This window comes from Balaenoptera borealis (genome assembly GCF_965194805.1).
Source record: "Balaenoptera borealis genome assembly, chromosome: 11".
In the NCBI taxonomy this organism is placed as follows: domain Eukaryota; kingdom Metazoa; phylum Chordata; class Mammalia; order Artiodactyla; family Balaenopteridae; genus Balaenoptera; species Balaenoptera borealis.
Window position 1 is genome coordinate 47,289,032 of NC_138868.1, and position 20,399 is coordinate 47,309,430.

Genomic DNA, 20,399 nt, shown 5'->3' on the forward strand with positions numbered 1-20,399 from the left:
TTTCCTTGCTCAAGATAAGGAAGGCCTTGAGAGAATGCTTCTCCTCCCTTGCTGTGAGGACGGCCTGCTCCTCTTTCCTATTGTTTCAAATACTAAAATAATTGATTAAAAAAAATTTTTGTTTATTTACTACTTCATTCTAAAATAGATTTAAAGCATCATGAGAAATAAGATTGTTTTGTTTTTTATTTTCCTAGAATTACCAAGAGAACTGGTCTACCTCTTTTGGTCATTTTGTGGCTTGTATGAAACTAGCTGGGGGAAGGCCTTTCCTACTCTGAATTTCGTAGTCAATAGAAAGGCCTGGGAAGAAGACTTTGGACTATGCACACACTGGTATCAACAGGACTCTGTCTCATCCTTCCACCAATGATTTTTTTGGGGAAGAGTTTTATGTATAGCTGGGGAATATGAGTAAGAGGACCTCCAAAGAAGAGACCGTTCTCATGGAATTGGATCTAAGCAGCATTCACATTGTTGGGCATGTCTGGGCAGCCATCTTGATGAACATGCCTGATAATTAGATCATACCCGTAATATTTAAGTTATAGTCAATTGCATCTCTTTTTCTCTCTCCTTTGGTTTTATTTTTATTTATTTATTTATTTGGCTGTGTTGGGTCTTAGTTGCGGCACGTGGGCTCAGTAGTTGCAGCACGCGGGCTCTCTAGTTGTGGCGCATGGGCTCTGGAGCGTGTGGGCTCAGTAGTTGCAGCGCGCGGGCTTTGTTGCCCTGCAGTATGTAGGATCTTAGTTCCCTAACCAGGGATTGAACCCACGTCCCTTGTATCGGAAGGCAGATTCCTTTTTTCTTTTTTAAATTTATTTTATGTACTTATTTTTCGCTGCATTGGGTCCTTGTTGCTGCGCGCGGGCTCACCCGAGCTGCGGCGAGCGGGGGCCACCTCTTGCCACAGTACGCGGTCTTCCCATTGCGGTGGCTTCTCCTGTTGCGGAGCACGGGCTCTAGGTGTGCGGGCCTCAGTAGTTGTGGCACCTGGGCTCAGTAGTTGTGGCTCGTGAGCTCTAGAGTACAGGCGCAGTAGTTGTGCTGCATGGGTTTAGTTGCTCCGCGGCATGTGGGATCTTCCCAGACCAGGGCTCGAACCCGTGTCCCTTGCATTGGCAGGTGGATTCTTAACCACTGCGCCACCAGGGAGGCCCCGGAAGGTGGATTCTTAACCACTGGACCACCAGGGAAGTCCCTCGCCTTTGGTTTTAGAATCAGAATATCTTCCTTATAGTTTTTTCCGTTTCTGCCTCCTTTGCTCCTTTGAATCTATAGAGCTTTGTGCTATTTGGGGTGGGACAAGATTAATTAAGGAAGAAAAGATCTAAATAATGTCAACTAAAAAAAATGCAGGAGGCTGCAAAAAGAACAGAGTTTATTTGGGGACTTAAGAATTGCAATTGGGGAGACACAGATTCAGTTAACCCTGAAAGAGTATTCCGAGGAAGAGAAAGAGTCAGGGGCTTACAAAGACAAAAACCACGAGGTTGTTAAAAGTTGCCCTGGTGAGAGTTGTGATCGACTCTGATGCGAGTCAAAATATTTGTCCTTAAGAAATCACAGGTTATTTTAGGGTAGGGGTCTTATAAGTATATAGACTGTCACTAATTGTTTTAGGTTAAAGGTCTGATTAGTATCTTGAGTTTCTGCCAGGTGTTCTGGTGTTCTGTTCTTCATCAGGTCAAAAGGTCAGATTCCATCCAGGCTGAGTCATGCATACTTCCTTAATGGCTTCCCGGCTCCATTTTAGAGATCTCTCTTAGAAATACTGACTCCATTTTGACTTTCCTTTCACAATGATGGAGAAGACCATTGAGTTTTGGGGTACTGGGTTTTTATATGTATTTGTCTACTGATAAATATGCATAAAGACTAGATATCAAAGATTGGAGAATGGGGAGCTTTTAGTTGTTGCTTTAAATGATTGCATATTTAATATTGACACCTCCTTCTGGTAAACCTAATTATCATTTTGTAAAAGTCAAAATAAGAATAACAGTAAAAATGCTCATTGCAGCTCTACTGACAGTAGTCTGGACATGGAAGCAACCTAAGTGTCCATCGACAGATGAATGGATAAAGAAGATGTGGCACATATATACAATGGAATATTACTCAGCCATAAAAAGAAACGAAATTGAGTTATTTGTAGTGAGGTGGATGGACCTAGAGTCTGTCATACAGAGTGAAGTAAGTCAGAAAGAGAAAAATACCATATGCTAACACATACATATGGAATCTAAAAACCAAAAACAAAAAATGTCATGAAGAACCTAGGGGCAAGACAGGAATAAAGACACAGACATAGAGAATGGACTTGAGGACACGGGGAGGGGGAAGGGTAAGCTGGACGAAGTGAGAGAATGGCATCGACATATATATACTACCAAATGTAAAATAGATAGCTAGGGGAAAGCAGCCTCATAGCACAGGGAGATCAGCTCAGAGGGGTGGGATAGGGAGGGTGGGAGGGGAGGTGCAAGAGCGAGGAGACATGGGGTTATATGTATATGTATAGCTGATTCACTTTGTTATAAAGCAGAAACCATCATACCATTGTAAAGCAATTATACTCCAATAAAGATGTTAAAAAAAAAATAACAATAAAAAATGATTGAAGGTAGAAAGCCGAAGAGGCATGCATAATCTGATAAATAGGTCACTAGGCAAGAAGCCAGATTTCTGTTTTATTTTCATCTTTGGCATCAGCTTGCTGTATACTTGGGGCAAGTTCTATTTCCTGTAGGCTCTCTCAGCATCATTTTGTGTGTGCTTCATGTTTGTGGGTGTGTGAAGAGGCTGCTGGGAGACCAGCAGTTTTCTTAACAGGACTGAGAAACTGTGGGTTGTTTGAGAAACCCAAAATTTCACTCTGTTCTGGGATATTGGATTCTCCACTTTTGCAGCCTCCACCATGGCTGCATGTTTTGTACTCTGCTTCTCCTTGTGGTCTACTTGAGAAGGAGTGGTGACAGTGGGATTGTAGAATACCTGTGTGTATTTCATAAGCAGTTCTAGGGTTTCAGAGTCCCACTTCATCCAGCCTGTTCCTCTGAAGTTCACGTATTTGTGCGGACAGTTACATAGCTGGATATTTTCTAACTTGATTTTTAGCAGATAACCTCTGGGATATCTGAGTCTGTGCAGTCCCCATGGAAAACTTCAGGCTGGTGCGAAAAGACTGGCTTTCTCAAGGAGTAAAGCACCATGAAAGGTACACATAATGAATGGAGCATGATAATATCTCTGAAAGACAGCTTTGGGATGTCTCAGAAATGATACATTTATAGTTAAAAATTCTAACAATGCACAAAAGTATAAAGTAAAAATTACCTCAGATTTTACCACCCAGAGATAACTACTTTCAACATTTTGGTGGCCGTCCTGTGGTATCTTTACGCTGCTAGAAGGAAGCATTGAGGCTGGGAAATGCACTTGGGCCTTTGCAGGTGGGCACCATCAGGGTAGTGGGGTGGGGGCACATTAGACTTATAAAAGGGACTTTCTCCAGAGACATGGGGAGTGTACATTCTCTAACCCCCCAAGTAAAATTCATCAGTTGCTGCCCTATCTTTGGGCATCAAAAGTCTGTGAAAAGCCCTTTGTTTCTTTTTACACCAACACATGAGCTCAGCTGGCCCTGAGCAAGTGAGAGTGCTGAGCTGCCTTTGTGAGGCATTCTTTGTCCTGTGCTTCTCTTTTGGGTTTCATTGTCTGAGCACAGGAAGGAGGCAGTTCTTCCACAGCTATGTCAGGGGAAGGGGGTGTTACTTCTTTCTATCTTGGGCCTCTCTTTCTTTCCTACTTTTTTTTTCTCCTTTCTCCGGATACTTTTTCCATAGCTTTTCCCCAGTTATCTGTTGAGCTTCCCTTCAGTGAATAACTTGAAAATAGACTAGCAAGTGAGGCTGTCTGTGATTTGGTGGTAGGAACTCAGGGCTGGGAAGGGCCATTGTGACCTTTTGCAGGAAGGGATTTGGGAAACTTTTTGTGGTTTGGGATATCCACGTGATCACTACCCCAGAGTAGCTAAGTCTTCCCATGGCCTCTCCCGACGAGACAGGAGGTTAACTGAGGAAGACTGATCACTTGGGTTCAGTGCCCCTTCCAGGTTGCTTCTTGTCCCCCAAGCTGTTTTGCAGGAGTTGGCCTCTTTTCAGGTGAGGAAGGGGAAGCATGAGGGGTTTGAGGTAGGTTTGCAAGTTACTTCTGTTTGCCAGAGCCCTCTGAGTACTGAGAGGAGAAAGCGTGAGGCTGTTGTATGAGTCTAGTAATTGAATGGCCCCCTTTTCATTTTGCCTTCTTATCCCTACCTGCTTCAGCCCAACTCTGCAAAGAATGGCTAGTAGTGTATCAGAGGCTTCTATCTTAATCTCTGAAGTGTGCCTGAGCTGCTTTCTCTCCTCTGGCCACCTCTATCTAGGAGTATCTACAATATGTGGATACAGCATTTGGAGTTTATAAAGTTCTTTATAGACATTCTGTGTTTGGTCAATAACAGTGGGAGAAAAGCCAGCCAAGCATTGTCGAGTGGTTATAGTTGTATTTAGCTGCCTTTATGTTTCCTATTGGACAAACTGGTTTTTTTCCTCTAAAGAGAGGAGGACCAAGAGGATAAATGATTGCACTGTGTGCTTCTGGTGGGTCACAGTGCTTTTCTTCTGTTAGCTGTATGGACAGGCTTATGAGGCAGGTGAGCTTCATGACTAGATGATTTAATTCTGTCTTTACTATATTTTTTAGTTGCTTGACCTGAAGGCACTTATAATTTTAAAATCTTAGAGGAATAGACAAAAAATAGGTGTTATTTTTAGGTGTTAAACATTTATTGTCTCTTTAACAAGGATGGGTTTAAAGTTGTTGTCTAGTGGAGGAACTCTCGAAGGTGAAATTTAAAGTGATTCTTCTAATTTTTGAATCTTGGATATGGGAAAGTTCTCTTTATTAGTTATAGATTTGTGAATGGAGTAATTTATGCACTCAGCAAATGTGTGTTGAATGAACGCATACATGGACATGTTAAAACATGCAGTTTTAATAGATTGAGAGTTTGTGGAATAGTTATATTAATCTGGATTTACTATATGGTCCTCCTGCCTCTTAGAATACAAGACTTACTGGTACAGCGATAAACAGCAGGATCAGTGGAACAGTATTTTGATATATAATAAACATACCATGCCAAAGAACTTTTTAATAACAGAGCTGGAAAAATTGCTTGTCCCTAGGGAAAAAAAGTGAAGAAAGATTCCTACCCAATGCCATAACAAAATCAACTTGAGACGGATTAAGCAGTTAAATGTCAAAAAGAAAAATTTAAATCTTCTCGAAGAAAATATTAATAAATACCTTTTTGACCTCTGGGTAGGTAGGGACTTTGTAAACAAGATGAAGAAAGCACTTTCCATAAAATAAAAGATTGATAACTTTGATTTTTTTAATTAAGAAAAAGACATCTTAAAATGAAAAAATAAAAACTAGGAGAAGATATGTGTAGGACACATAACCTATGAAGAGTTAGCATCAGGAGGTTATAAAGAACTCCTACAAATCAGTAAGAAGATAAGCATCCCAATAGAAAAATGGGCTAAAGACATGAAGAGGGATTGCACAAACAATACACATTTCTTCACTAGCAATCAGGAAAGTGTAAATAAATGTACCCACTAAAGTGGTAATATTAAGAAATCTGATGATACCAAGTTTTGGAAATATTTGAATCAGTAGGATCACTTTAGATTGTTGGTAAAAATGTAAATTGTTATAACCACTTGGGAACACAGCTAGGCCTTATAAAATTGAACATTTGCATACCTCACAATGTAGCAGTTCCACTCCTAGGATATACCCAAGAGAAGATCTTGCGCACGTGTCCAAGAAAACATGTGTAACAATGTAAAAACAATAAACAGGAAGCAAGTCAAATGCCTTTTGATGGGAAAATTGATGAATAAATTGTAGTATATCCACATAGTGGAATATTATACAAGAGTGAAAATGAATAATGGGTAGCTACATACAACAAAATGGCTGAATCTTAGTAACTTAATGTTCAGTGAAGAAAAATAGTACCACAAGACTGTGTAAAGAATAATCCTTTTATAAAATTCAAGAACAAGCAAAAATTGAAAGGCATGTACTATACATACGTGATAAATTAAAAAACAAAAGGCAAAAAGATAATAAACAGAATTCAGGATAGTGATTACATGGGGGTGGGACTGTGTAGGTTGGCGGATGGGATTGGGGAGGAGTACATAAGTAGATAAAAATATTGGTAATTTCTAGTTCTTGGGTTGGACTGGTTAAAAAAAAAAAAAGTTCTTTAAGATTGTTCCCAGAAAGTTTTCAGTTCACATTCCCAATAACAGTGTATGAGTTGTTTGTTTCCTAGTAACTTTGCCAGCATTGGACATTATAAATCTTTTAAATCTTTGCTAACCCAGGAGGTAAAAAATATTTTGTTTGCATTTCTTGGTTTATTAGTGAAATTGAACATCTTTTCATATATTTGAAGTTAATTAACCAAAACTTCTTCTGTGTTTGCCTTTTATAACCTGTTTCCATTTTTCAGCTGGGTAAATTATCTTTATCTCAATGATTTCTTTGGATGTTAACCTTTTACATGTTATGTATGACAATTATTGTTTCCCAGATTATCTTTAATTTTTTTTATGGCAGTATTTACCTTTATGTTTTTTAGCCTTGTATAAAGTTTAGAAAGTCCAACTCTACCCTAAGGCATAATAGTAATCTTTTATATTTTCTTTTAATACTTTTGTGGGGGTATTTATTTTTTCACTTTTTGTTATAGAAAATGTTGAACACATGTAAGAGTAAAGAGACTAGCATCCATCATTACACGATAATCATCAACTCATGGCCACTCTTCTTTCTATATCCTCCATTCTTTTCCCATTTACCCTACTGGATTATTTTGAAGCAAATCTCACACAGCATTATTATGTCATCATATATTTAGTATGTATCTCTAAAAGGTAGAGATTCTTTTTTAAAACATAAAGAGGCTTTATTTTTTATATTTAAATCTTCAGTCTATCTCAAATTTATTTTTGAGTATGGTATTATACTTTAACATTTCTAAATGTACAGTCATTTGTCCCCCAAACATTTATTGAATAATTCATCCACAATAAATGGGTCTGTTCAAGACTGTTCTTTTCCAATAGATTATTGTTTTATATTTGTTTTTTTAAAAAAAAAAACACTTTATTTATTTATTTTTAAATATTTATTTATCTATTTGGCTGCGCCGGGTGTTAGTTGTGGTACACGGGATCTTCACTGAGGCATGTGGGATCTTCAGTTGCAGCATGTGGGATTTTAAGTTGCGGCATGTGGGATTTTACGTTGCAGCATGTGAACTCTTAGTTGCGACATGCAGGATCTAGTTCCCTGACCAGGGATTGAACCTGGGCCCCCTGCATTGGGAGCGCAGAGTCTTAGCCACTGGACCACCAGGGAAGTCCCATTGTTTTATATTTGTATTAGAATCCAACAAGGCAAGTCTCCCCTCAGGATTTTCTTGGCTATTTTTTTCTTTTATTTTTTTAGGTAAGATTCAGAATAAATTCATCAGATACTCCCTTGAAAAAAATAAAAATCTTTCTGAGATTTAAAAAAAATTTAAATTAAATTTACAAATAAATGTGGGGATTATTAGCATCTTTTCATTATGGAATTTTCCTATTTAGTAATATAGTATATATATTGTGTGTGTGTGTATTCATTTATTGGAGTTTTATATTCCACAGTGATAATAACAATGTTAATTGACATTTATTGTATACTAACACTGTCCTAAATCCTTGACATTGTCTCATAATCCTCAAAACAAACCTGTGACCTAGGTAATATTATTATCCTTGCTATAACAAACACTTAAGCATTTAATAATGCTCTGCAGTGAAGGAAATAACAGTTGTCTTGGCTAGAACAGGTTCATGGTTATAAAATAAAGATACAAAAATAAAAAGCTTTTCTAATTAATAGCTGCACTGCAAGAAAATTCCAACAGGGATGAGAACTATAAAATATTTAAGTTAAATTGAACAAGAAATGTGTAAGACCTCTAAGGAGAAGAATGTATGGTTAAGAGCTTGAGGGTATGACTGAAGTCAGGCTAGCTGAGTTCAAATCCCAGCTCTACTACTTACTAGCTGTGTGACTTTGGACAAGTTACTTAACCTCTCTTTGTCTATAAAATAAGGATAGATATTGCCAGGTTATTTTTTGTTAATCCAGATTACCTGCCTCCCCAGCAGTGTATGAAAGTACTGTCTCTCTACATCCTCTCAGAAGCAATCTTAAAGCCAGAAGGAAGCACAAAAATCAAGACCAGCCACCAAATCTTACAAATCAGAAATGAGGCTCAGAAAGGGATACTGGTATGCTCAGGGTCAAATAGGGAGATAGTGACAGATTCAGGTCTGGAACGTAGACTTTCTGACACACTCCTAGCATTCTTTTTACTCTTGTAAGAATTTGTGAACTCAACAAATATTCTATGAGCACCTACTATATATCAGAATTTTGTGCTAGATGCTAAACATCTATCACTGTCTAAGATAAGTTGTTTTTATCACCATTTTATAGCTGAGGAAACAGAGTTATGTAACTTCCCCAAGATCCCACAACTAGAAAGCATCAGGGGAAGACTGGAACTCAGGTCTACCTCCTTCCACACCATCTTCTTTAACCATACCTAAGTTATGCCCATTGCGGACGTTTGCTCTTTCCTTCTTGTTCATTATCCCCTCTAAAGCTTCTTCCTTAATACTTTGGAGTTGTTCACACTCCTCATCATGTTTTGACTGCCAGGCTAACCTCTGCTTTGTGGACATTGACAACCACTTCATTGAGCTGCCGGAGGACTTGCCTCAGTTTCCCAACAAATTGGAGTTTGTCCAGGAAGTCTCTGAGATTCTCATGGCATTTGGCATTCCGCCTGAAGGGAACCTTCACTGTAGCGAGAGTGCCTCCAAGCTGAAGAGGCTCCGGGCCTCTGAGCTCGTCTCCGACAAGAGGAATGGAAACATCGCAGGCTCCCCTTTACATTCCTACGAGTTCCTCAAGGAGAACGAAACTATCGCCCGCCTGCAGGCCTTGGTCAAGAGGACTGGGGTGAGCCTGGAGAAGGTATGATGCTGTGTATGGGTCTGTGCTAAGGTGATGTCCTGGTGAAATAAAGTGTGGAATGAGAAGGCACCCAGTTCAGGGCAAGGCATATCTGTGAGTACTGAAAGGATGCACTGTGTGGGAGACTCTGGATTTAGCTCTGGCAAACATTATCCTAGTATAAATGCTACTTGAATCTAAATCTCGGTAGTTTCTCACTTCAACAGCAAGGAGAAGCTGCTGTCATTCTCTGTAAACACAACTGCAGAGAGACTTGGAGGGATGGTGGTGGCAGTCTTTGTGTTCAGACCTCTTTCAGATCCATTGCCTTGTGAATTTCACAGCATCCTAAAGCGCGTAGAGCAGGAATTGTTGACTTAGAGATCCTGAGTGTTTTACCTAAGATTAAATGCTTCTATGTGGCTGACTTGAGGCTGGAACCTGGTCCTCTTGAATTCTAGCCCTCTGCTCTTCCCAGGGATGTACTGTACTTTCCATTTCCTGACTTTGATGAGACTGTCCGCTTTCTGTAGTTGTTTACCATCTCTTCACCCTCCCCATTCTCACTATTAAATTACTTTCTTAAATTACATATAAACAAAATGGGGTAATGTAATCATTTCGTTGGGCTATTTTTTAGTGAAGTGTGAAACATTTCATTTTCCTGATTTTCCTGGTTTGTTTAGTTAGTAGAGCAGATATTAAAAAAGAAAAATCATGGCCAGTTAAAGAAGAGCAGAGAAATATTTAGAGAGATTAAAAAAGTTAAGAAAACCAGTAAGGAAACATTTTTAAGGAGAAAGATAGGGAAAGTGACATGGGGGAGAAAAATCAAAGAGATGAAGGGAAATCCAGAGTCTGACCTTGTTGCTTTGCATTATCATTTTCTCGTTGACTTCCCAGACTCCTTCCTTTCCCTGACCCTTGAGATAACTGGTGTCTTTTCCTCTATTGCTGGATCTCTCTCTGCCTGTAATGAGTTCCTCTCCACTTTCGTTGGGTTGCTGGGTACCTGCAAGTGAAACACCCTCATTTATCTCTTCTCCATGTCAGAATTCCTTTCTTTTTCTTTTCTTCCCATTTTTTTCTCTTTTGTTTATTTTCTCCATTTGCTGCAAAAGTAAATGACCATTGGCGGGGGCGGGGGGAAGGATGAGTTGCATTTCTCTGGGATAAAAGGAAAAGCTTGCATGTTCTCAACTGTTTTGTTTTGTTTTTGTAGCTGGAAGTACGTGAAGACCCCAGCAGCAATAAGGATCTCAAAGTTCAGTGTGATGAAGAAGAACTCAGGATTTACCAGCTAAACATTCAGATCCGGGAAGTTTTTGCAAATCGTTTCACTCAGATGTTTGCAGATTATGAGGTGTTTGTCATTCAGCCCAGCCAGGATAAGGAGTCCTGGTTTACCAACAGGGAGCAGATGCAAAACTTTGACAAAGTGAGTATAATCCCACTGGGGAGGTGGTAAGAAATGAGGACATGCCAGACTCTCTTAAAGATGTGACTGAAGATGAGTTTTTCTTTCATAATATGTGCTGGAAACAAGTTCATGGTCCTTCTGATGCTGATAAAATATAAGGTCTTCTTGCTTTAGAGCAGAGTGCTGGTTATTGCTATCAGGTGGTTTACCTTCAGTCAAAGAGCTCTCTTAGGCAAAGATGTGCATGCAGGTTGAACATCAGGATTCTGGGAACATTGGTTGCCACAGTAGGTTACCTGAGTAAGTTAAACGGGCCAGTGTGTGAAAGTTTCAGGATATCTGAAATTATATGAATTTTTAAAAAGGATGGAGAGGTTTTACTGTTTACAATTTATAAAGACCTAGGAAGCTTCAGAGAAGAGGTAACCTACTGAATCCCTTGGGTATGTAGCCGTGCTTGATTAAGGCTGATATGCCCTCTTCCCTGTTGATGACTTTTTCCTTTTGGTCCCATCAGGCATCTTTTCTGTCAGATCAGCCTGAGCCCTACCTGCCTTTCCTCTCAAGATTCTTGGAGACCCAGATGTTTGCTTCCTTCATTGACAACAAAATCATGTGTCATGACGATGATGATAAAGATCCTGTGCTCCGGGTGTTTGATTCCCGAGTAGACAAGATCAGGCTGTTGAATGTTCGGACACCTACTCTGCGCACATCCATGTACCAGAAGTGTACCACTGTGGATGAAGCAAGTGAGGCCTCCTTGTTGTTGTACTTTCTAGCCTCTTGGATTATGTCACTAACATGTCCCTGTTCCTAAACATGCCAGCTTCTTTCCCTGTTGCTGTTTTTGCGTAAGTTGTTCCCATTGCCTGAAATGCTTTCGCCTGTCTTTTTTGCCTGGCAGACTTCTTCTTATCCTTTAACACTGTGTCAGTTAGGAATGGGTCCTGCTGTAAGTCCTAGAGAATCTAATCAGCAGTGCATGAGATAAATGGGGGTTATTTTTCTTAAATTATCAAGAAGTGCAGAATTGGTGGTTGCTCAGCTGCTCAACAGTGTAATCAGGAAATGAGAGTCTATGATTTGACTCAGCTGTCCTTAGCATGTTGACTTTTATATTCATACTTGTTGCCTCTTTGTTACAAGAGGCCTTTTATGTTCACATTCAGGGCAAAGGGGAAAGTTGATTCCAGCTGTATTTTCCCTCTTACATCAGAAAGCAAAAGCTTTCCCAGAAATTGCCAACAACTTCTGTTGTCTCATAGGCCAGAACCATGACCACCCTTAAGTGCGAGGGAGGCTGTGAAAGTGAGTATTGACCTGGGTGTAATGTTACCCTGAACTGTATTGAGATTCTATTAGCAAGAAATAAGGGGCGAGTGAGTTATGGGCAAGCAGCTTATAGAAATCCAGCTGTTGTGTCTCCTCCTCTGTGAAGCCTTCTCTGATGCTCTCAGGTTGAGTTGATCCTCCGCTAAGCTCCTGTTATGCATTGTTCTTGCCTCCCCTTTATAATCTCTATTGTTTTGAGCCATCATTATCAGGGAGCAATTTAAGAGCAGAGACTGTATTTACTCATTGTCTTACCCCCAGTCCTCTAACATTGTGCCTAGAACATATAGATGTTAAAAGTTGTTTGCTACTTGCATGATGGAATACACCTTTTCGTTCATAGAGGCCCCATCTAGGTCGGTTTCTCCAGAGAACAGTCTCAGCTTGAGGTGTCAGATTAAGTAGTGTGTTCTCTTCCTTGTGCGATATTCAGTGTTCTTGTTGTAGCCTTTTTGTATATTTTGTTTATTCATTTACCAAATATAAATACCCACTACATGCCCAGTGTATAGGAAGTGCTCACCAAGTATTTACTGAATGAATGAATGTGCCAGGCATGTTTTTAGGTTTTGAAGATACAAGTGGTGACAGTTTGGACAAAATCCTGGGTTCCTCGGCCTTATGCTCAATAGCCTTCTGACTTTATCTTTCAGCTCTTGCTCCAAGCCTTTCATTAAGGTGACAGTCCTCTTGGCCAAGACTTGAGGACGTGTTGCCCGTGCAAGTGGAATACTCTAACACAGTCCTCCTTGCCTCCTGGTGTACACACATCAAGTTTCAGGTCCTGAACCCTGCCTAAGGCGTTGGTCCTGGAGAGCTTGATGGAGACTTTTTTACAAGATTGTGGGTTTAGAGAAACATCTCCTAAACCATCACTTTAAATCAGGACTTCCCAATCTTTTCATGTTGTGTTACACCTGAAAAATGACAATATTTATATATTGCTTGTGGGAATAAAGGGAGGAGTCTGCTTATAGCTGGAGACTGTAAGATGAGGCACTCTAGTCGCTTGAGGCCTTGCCCTTGTGCCCCAAGGGTTGAGGCAGTCAGTTCTCAGCCCATCTGTAATCCAATTGTTGAACACCAAATACTGATATGAGTTACTCTGGTCTCATTTGTGGCCAGGACATGAATTCTTGTGGTCCCATTAGAATGTGGAGTTTGGGATATGGAAGGAGGGTTAACTAACCCTCATTTCTATGACTTATTTCAGAAAAATGGGTATCACAGAGACCCTCCAGGCAACTACATGCTCTGTTCCCAGGAATCATGCCCTTGGTGTAGCCCTGAGGTATTTCCCTGAGATATGTACTCCAAATATGCTAGTTCAGGGTTCTTGCCACTGGCTTCAGATTTCTAGCCTAGAGGAGTAGTTCAGCTGCCTCACGCCAGTCCTCATGGACACCTTAGCTTCTTGAATCAGTCTGATTGGAAAATGGTAAAAATATAACTAAAGGGGTCTTTCTGGAGATTCTTTAAAATTTACATTTAGAAGGGATCTTGATGGCAATTAACTCTACTCATTCACTAATTTTACAGGTAAAGATTTTCCTTTGGCCCACCATTGTATCTGGGGACCTAGAATAGTGCCTAGCACGTTTGAGAGACTAAATAAGTTCTGATGAAGGAGAGTAAGGGTGGGAGGAAGTAAGGTAGGCCCAGAGAGAGAAGGCCACTTGACCTAGGACACTCAGCAAGGCCCAAAGGTGAGATGTTTTTATATGTATCTAGACAATACCAGGAGAATTACCAGCTTTTTTTGTTCTTACTCTTTAAAATTTTTGAGATATTATTGACATACAGTAAACTGCACACATTTAAAGTTTTGTTATATGTGTTCACTGACATCGGGAACATACCCTTTACCCTCAAAGGTTTTCTCATGCCCTTTTGTAATACCTTCATCCTGTCCTCTCTGCGTTCTCTCCCCCAGTCTCTAGGCAACCACTGATATGATTTCTGTTACTATAGAGTTTGAATTTTCTAGGTTTTTATATAAATGAAATCATGCAGTATGTATTCTTTTTTTCTTTTTCTTTTTTTGGCTGAGTTGTGTCTTCGTTGCTGTGCATGGACTTTCTTTAGTTGCGGCGAGCGGGGGCTACTCTTTGTTGCAGTGCACGGGCTTCTCATTGCTGTGGCTTCTCTTGTTGTGGAGCACGGGCTCTAGGTGTGTGGGCTTCCGTAGTTGTGGTGTGTAGGCTCAGTAGTTGTGGCTCACGGGCTCTAGAGCACAGGCTCAGTAGTTGCTTCGCGGCATGTGGGATCTTCCCGGACCAGGGCTCGAACCCGTGTCCCCTGCTGGCAGGCAGATTCTTAACCACTGCGCCACCAGGGAAGCCCCAGTATGCATTCTTTATTTTAGTCTGTCTTCTTTTACTCAGCGTAATTATATTGAGATTCATTCATGTTCCTTTTATTGTTGAGTAGTATTCCGCTGTATGGATATTACTACAATTTGTTTGTTTACCTGTTGGTGGGTATTAGAGCTATGAACATTTGTATGTAAGTTTTTGTATAGACATATGTTTTCTTTTCCCTTGCATAAATACCTAGGAGAAGAATGACTGCACCATATGATATTCGTATGTTGACTTTTTAAAGAAATTGCCAAATTGTCTTTCAAAGTAGTTGTGTATTTTACATTCCCACTAGCAGTGTATGAGAGTTATAGTTCTTCCACATTGTTGTTAACATTTAGTATGCTCAGTCTTTTCAGTTTTAGCCATCTAATAGGTATGTAGTGATATCTCATTGTGGTTTTGATTTGCGTGTGCTTGATGACTAGTAATGTTGAACATTTTTTCATTTGCTTATTTGCCATTCACAGGTCTTCTATGGTGAAGTGCCTGTTTAAATCTTTTGCCCATTTTTTTTATTGTGTTGTTTTCTTATTACTGAGTTTTGGAAGTTCTTTGTATATTCTGGATACAGGTCCTTTATCAGATATATGATTTGCAGATGTTTCCCCGTTCTGTGGCTTGTCTTTTTGCTCTCTTATTGGTGTCCTTCAAAGAACAGTTCTTAATTTTGATGAAGTCTACTTATCAGTTTTTTTAATGGATTATGCTTTTAGTGTTGTATCTAAGAAAATTTTGCCTAACCAAGGTAACATAGTTTTTATTTTCTATACATATCCTTCTAGAAGTTTTTAGTCTTAGGCTTAACATTTAAGTCTACATTTAAGTCTATGATCCATTTCAAGTTGATTTTGGTAAATGGTGTAACCTAAGGGTCCAGGTTTATTTTTTCCAGATGGATATCCAGTTGTTCCAGAATCATATGTTGAAAAGATTATCCTCTCTCTGATAAATTGTCTTTTCACCTTTGTCAAAACATTAGTGATCTGTATATGTGTGAGTCTTTTTCTGGATTCTTTGTTCTGTTTCATTGATGTGTTAGTCTACATTTACACCAATACCACACTGTATTGATTACTGTAGCTTTATATTAAATCTTGAAGTCAGGTAGTGTTAGTCTTTCAACTTTGTTCTTATTTTCAAAGTTGTTTTGGCTATTGTAGGTCCTTTTTATTTCATATATATTTAGAATCAGCTTGCCAATCTACAAATAACCTTCTGAAATTTTCATTTGGATTGCCTTGAATCTATAGACCAATTTAGGGAGAATTGACATTTTAACATTATTGAGTCTTCTGATACATGAACATGGCATATCTCTCCATTTATTCAGGTCTTTAATTTCTCTCAGCAGTGTTATATAGTTTTCAGTGAACAGGTTTTGCATATCTTTTGTCAGATTTATTCCTAAGTATTTCATATGTTTAGTGCTATTGTAAATGGTATTTTAAGATTTCAATTTCTGATTGTTCATTGCTAATATATAGAAATATAATAGAGTTTTGTATATTGATCTGTGTCCTACAACCCTCCTAAACTAGTAGCTTTTTGTATATTCCTTCAAATTTTTTATGTAGACAGTCTTATTGCCTGCAAATAATAATAGTTTTACTTTTTCCTTTCCAGTCTTGATGTCTTTTCTTTTTCTTGCCTTATTGCCTTATTGCACTGAACCTCTAGTGCAATGTCGAATAGAATATGGCATGCTTGTCTTATTTCTGATCTTAAGGGGAAAGCATTCACCATTAAGTATGGTGTTATCACTATGGTTTTTTCTTTTAATTAATTAATTAATTAATTAATTAATTTTTGGCTGAGTTGAATCTTTGTTGCTGCGCACGGGCTTTCTCTAGTTGCAGCGAGTGGGGGCTACTCTTCCTTACGGTGCGCGGGCTTCTCATTGCGGTGGCTTCTCTTGTTGTGGAGCACGGGCTCTAGGCGTGTGGGCTTCAGTAGTTGTGGCTCGTGGGCTCTAGAGCACAGGCTCAGTAGTTGTGGTGCAAAGGCTTAGTTGCTCCACAGCATGTGGGATCTTCCTGGACCAGGGCTCGAACCAGTGTCCCCTGCATTGGCAGACGGATTTTTAACCACTGCGCCACCACGGAAGCCCATCACTATGGTTTTTCATGGATACTTTTGTATCTAGTTGAGAATGTTGGTTCCTGTTAGTAGCTTGCTGAGAGTTTTTATCAGAAGTGGTGGTTGTATTTTGCCAAATGCTGTTTTGCATCTATTGAGGTAATTATGTGGTTTTTAGCTTTAGTTCGTGAAAATGGTGAATTATATTCATTGATCTTTGAATGTGGAAACCAGTCTTGCAGTCCTGAGATAAACTCTCTTTGGTCATGATGTATATCCTTTTGTTTATTATTGGATTCGCTTTACTAAAAATTTGTTTAGAATTTTTGCATCTGTGTTCATGAGGGATTTGGTTCATAGTTTTCATGTAATGTCTTGATCTGATTTGGTATCAGGGTAATGCTGGCCTCATAGAATAAGTTGGGAAATACTCTCTTCAGTTTTCTGGAAGAGCTTGTGTAAGTGATACTATTTCTTCTTTAAATGTTTAGCAGAATTCATCAGTGGAGCCATCTGGGCCTGGAGTTTTCTTTGTAGGAAGGTTTTAGACTACAGATTCAATTAAAAAATTAGACATAGAGCTATTCAGGTTATCTGTTTTCTTGAGTGAGCTTTGACAGTTTGTGTCTTTCATCTGTGGTCAATTTGTTGGCATTGAGTTGTTTGTAATATTCATGGCCTAAGATAGGCTGTAAATCTTTCAAGTAATATTTTAATGACATTCCACAAATTTTGATATTTTGTGTTTTCATTTTTATTCAGCTCAAAATACTTTATTTCCTTTTTTGTTTTTCCGTAGAAATTCTGGAATTCCTTTAATGTTCTCTGACATATATTTAATTCTGTACCATTATTATCAAAATAATCTTTTTTTTTTAACTATCTTTATTGGAGTATAATTGCTTTACAATGGTGTGTTAGTTTCTGATTTATAACAAAGTGAATCAGTTATACATATACATATATCCCCATATCTCTTCCCTCTTGTGTCTCCCTCCCTCCCACCTTCCCTATCCCACCCCTCTAGGGGATCACAAAGCACCGAGCTGATCTCCCTGTGCTATGCGGCTGCTTCCCACTAGCTATCTATTTTACATTTGGTAGTGTATATATGTCCATGTCACTCTCTCACTTCATCCCAGCTTACCCTTCACCCTCCTCATGTCCTCAAGTCCATTCTCTAGTAGGTCTGCGTCTTTATTCCCATCTTGACCCTAGGTTCTTCATGACATTTTTTTTGTTTGTTTTTTAGATTCCATATATATGTGTTAGCATACGGTATTTGTTTTTCTCTTTCTGACTTACTTCACTCTGAATGACAGACTCTAGGTCCGTCCACCTCACTACAAATAACTCAATTTCGTTTCTTTTTATGGCTGAGTAATATTCCATTGTATATATGTGCCACATCTTCTTTATCCATTCATCTGTCGATGGACACTTAGGTTGCTTCCGTGTCCAGACTATCGTCAATAGAGCTGCAATGAACATTTTTACTGTTATTCTTATTTTGACTTTTACAAAATGATAATTAGGTTTACCAGAAAGAGGTGTCAGTATTAAATATGCAATCATTTAAAGCAACAACAAAAAGCTCCCCATTCTCCAGTCTTTGATATCTAGTCTTTATGCATATTTATCAGTAGACAAATACATATAAAAACCCAGTACCCCAAAACTCAATGGTTTTCTCCATCATTGTGAAAGGAAAGTCAAAATGGAGTCAGGATTTCTAAGAGAGATCTCTAAAATGGAGCCGGGAAGCCTTTAAGGAAGTACGATGTTTGCATGACTCAGCCTGGATGGAATCTGACCTTTTGACCTGATGAAGAACAGACACCAGAACACCTGCCAGAAACTCAAGATACTAATCAGACCCTTACCCTAAAACAATTAGTGACAGTCTATATACTTATAAGACCCCTACCCTAAAATAACCTGTGATTTCTTAAGGGCAAATATTTTGACTCGCATCAGAGTCGATCACAACTCTCACCAGGGCAACTTTTAACAACCTCATGGTTTTTGTCTTTATAAGCCTCTGACTCTTTCTCTTCCTCGGAATACTTTTTCAGGGTTAACTGAATCTGTGTCTCCCCAATTGCAATTCTTTTTTTTTTTTTTTAAACAACAGCTCCTGTTTATTTTTTTAATTAATTAATTAATTAATTTTTCATTTTATTTATTTATTTAATTTATGGCTGTGTTGGGTCTTCGTTTCTGTGCGAGGGCTTTCTCTAGTTGTGGCAAGTGGGGGCCACTCTTCATCGCGGTGCGCGGGCCTCTCACTATCACGGCCTCTCTTGTTGCAGAGCACGGGCTCCAGACGCGCAGGCTCAGTAGTTGTGGCTCACGGGCCTAGTTGCTCCGCGGCATGTGGGATCCTCCCAGACCAGGGCTCGAACCCATGTCCCCTGCATCGGCAGGCAGGTTCTCAACCACTGCGCCACCAGGGAAGCCCCCCAATTGCAATTCTTAAGTCCGCAAATAAACTCTGTTCTTTTTGCAGCCTCCTGCATTTTTTTTAGTTGACATTATTTAGATCTTTTCTTCCTTAATTAATCTTGTCCCACGCCAAATAGCACAAAGCTCTATAGATTCAAAGGAGCAAAGGGGGCAGAAACGGAAAAAACTATAAGGAAGACATTCTGATTCTAAAACCAAAGGCGAGGGACTTCCCTGGTGGTCCAGTGGTTAAGAATCCACCTTCCGGGGCCTCCCTGGTGGCGCAGTGGTTAAGAATCCACCTGCCAATGCAAGGGACATAGGTTCGAGCCCTGGTCCGGGAAGATCCCACATGTCGCGGAGCAACTAAGCCCGTGCAGCGCAACTACTGCGCCTGTACTCTAGAGCTCATGAGCCACAACTACTGAGCCCAGGTGCCAGAACTACTGAGGCCCGCACACCTAGAGCCCGTGCTCCGCAACAGGAGAAGCCACTGCAATGGGAAGACCGCGTACCATGGCGAGAGGTGACCCCCGCTCGCCGCACCTGGGGGGAGCCCGCTTGCAGCAACGTGGACCCAATGCAGCCAGAAATAAATAAATAAAATAAATTAAAAAAAGAAAAAAAGAATCCGCCTTCCAATGCAAGGGACGTGGGTTCAATCCTTGGTCGGGGAACTAAGATCCTACATGCTGCGGGGCAACTAAGCCTGCGCGCTGCAACTACTGAGCCCACATGCTCCAGAGCCTATGCGCCACAACTAGAGAGCCCGCATGCTGCAGCTACTGAGCCCACGCGCCGCAACTAAGACCCGACGCAGCCAAATAAATAAAAATAAAACCAAAGGAGAGAGAAAAAGCGATGCAATTGACTATAACTTAAATATTACGGGTATGATCTAATTATCAGGCATGTTCATCAAGATGGCTGCCCAGACATGCCCAACAATGTGAATGCTGCTTAGATCCAATTCCATGAGAACGGTCTCTTCTTTGGAGGTCCTCTTACTCATATTCCCCAGCTATACATAAAACTCTTCCCCAAAAAAATCATTGGTGGAAGGATGAGACAGAGTCCTGTTGATACCAGTGTGTGCATAGTCCAAAGTCTTCTTCCCAGGCCTTTCTATTGACTACGAAATTCAGAGTAGGAAAGGCCTTCCCCCAGCTAGTTTCATACAAGCCACAAAATGACCAAAAGAGGTAGACCAGTTCTCTTGGTAATTCTAGGAAAATAAAAAGCAAAACAATCTTATTTCTCATGATGCTTTAAATCTATTTTAGAATGAAGTAGTAAATAAACAAAAATTTTTTTTAATCAATTATTTTAGTATTTGAAACAATAGGAAAGAGGAGCAGGCCGTCCTCACAGCAAGGGAGGAGAAGCATTCTCTCAAGGCCTTCCTTATCTTGAGCAAGGAAAGTTTTCAAAGCTACATTCAGTACTACAAGAATCACTATGATCAGGTCAACTTTTACAGAGCAACTGTGGCCTATAAAACAAAACCACTGATTTATTAATACATGTCTGGCTACTAAAGCAGTTATAAAATTATATTATGTGGAACTTCTTTAAAAAATAGGGGGTAGAAAGTACAGAAGTAAGATACAATT

General features: G+C 39.7%; 1 protein-coding gene across 3 annotated transcripts in view; it reads left to right on the forward strand.

Moving 5' to 3' along the window:
- The window catches only part of DENND5A (DENN domain containing 5A), a 108,932-nt gene that overhangs the window by 53,178 nt on the left and 35,355 nt on the right, over positions 1–20,399 (forward strand). For all 3 annotated transcript variants that reach the window (XM_082341410.1, XM_082341408.1, XM_082341409.1), the window contains 3 exons: positions 8,851–9,168; positions 10,370–10,585; positions 11,085–11,319. In XM_082341410.1, the coding sequence (XP_082197536.1) occupies positions 8,851–9,168; positions 10,370–10,585; positions 11,085–11,319 (769 nt within the window). The remainder of the gene's footprint in view (positions 1–8,850; positions 9,169–10,369; positions 10,586–11,084; positions 11,320–20,399) is intronic.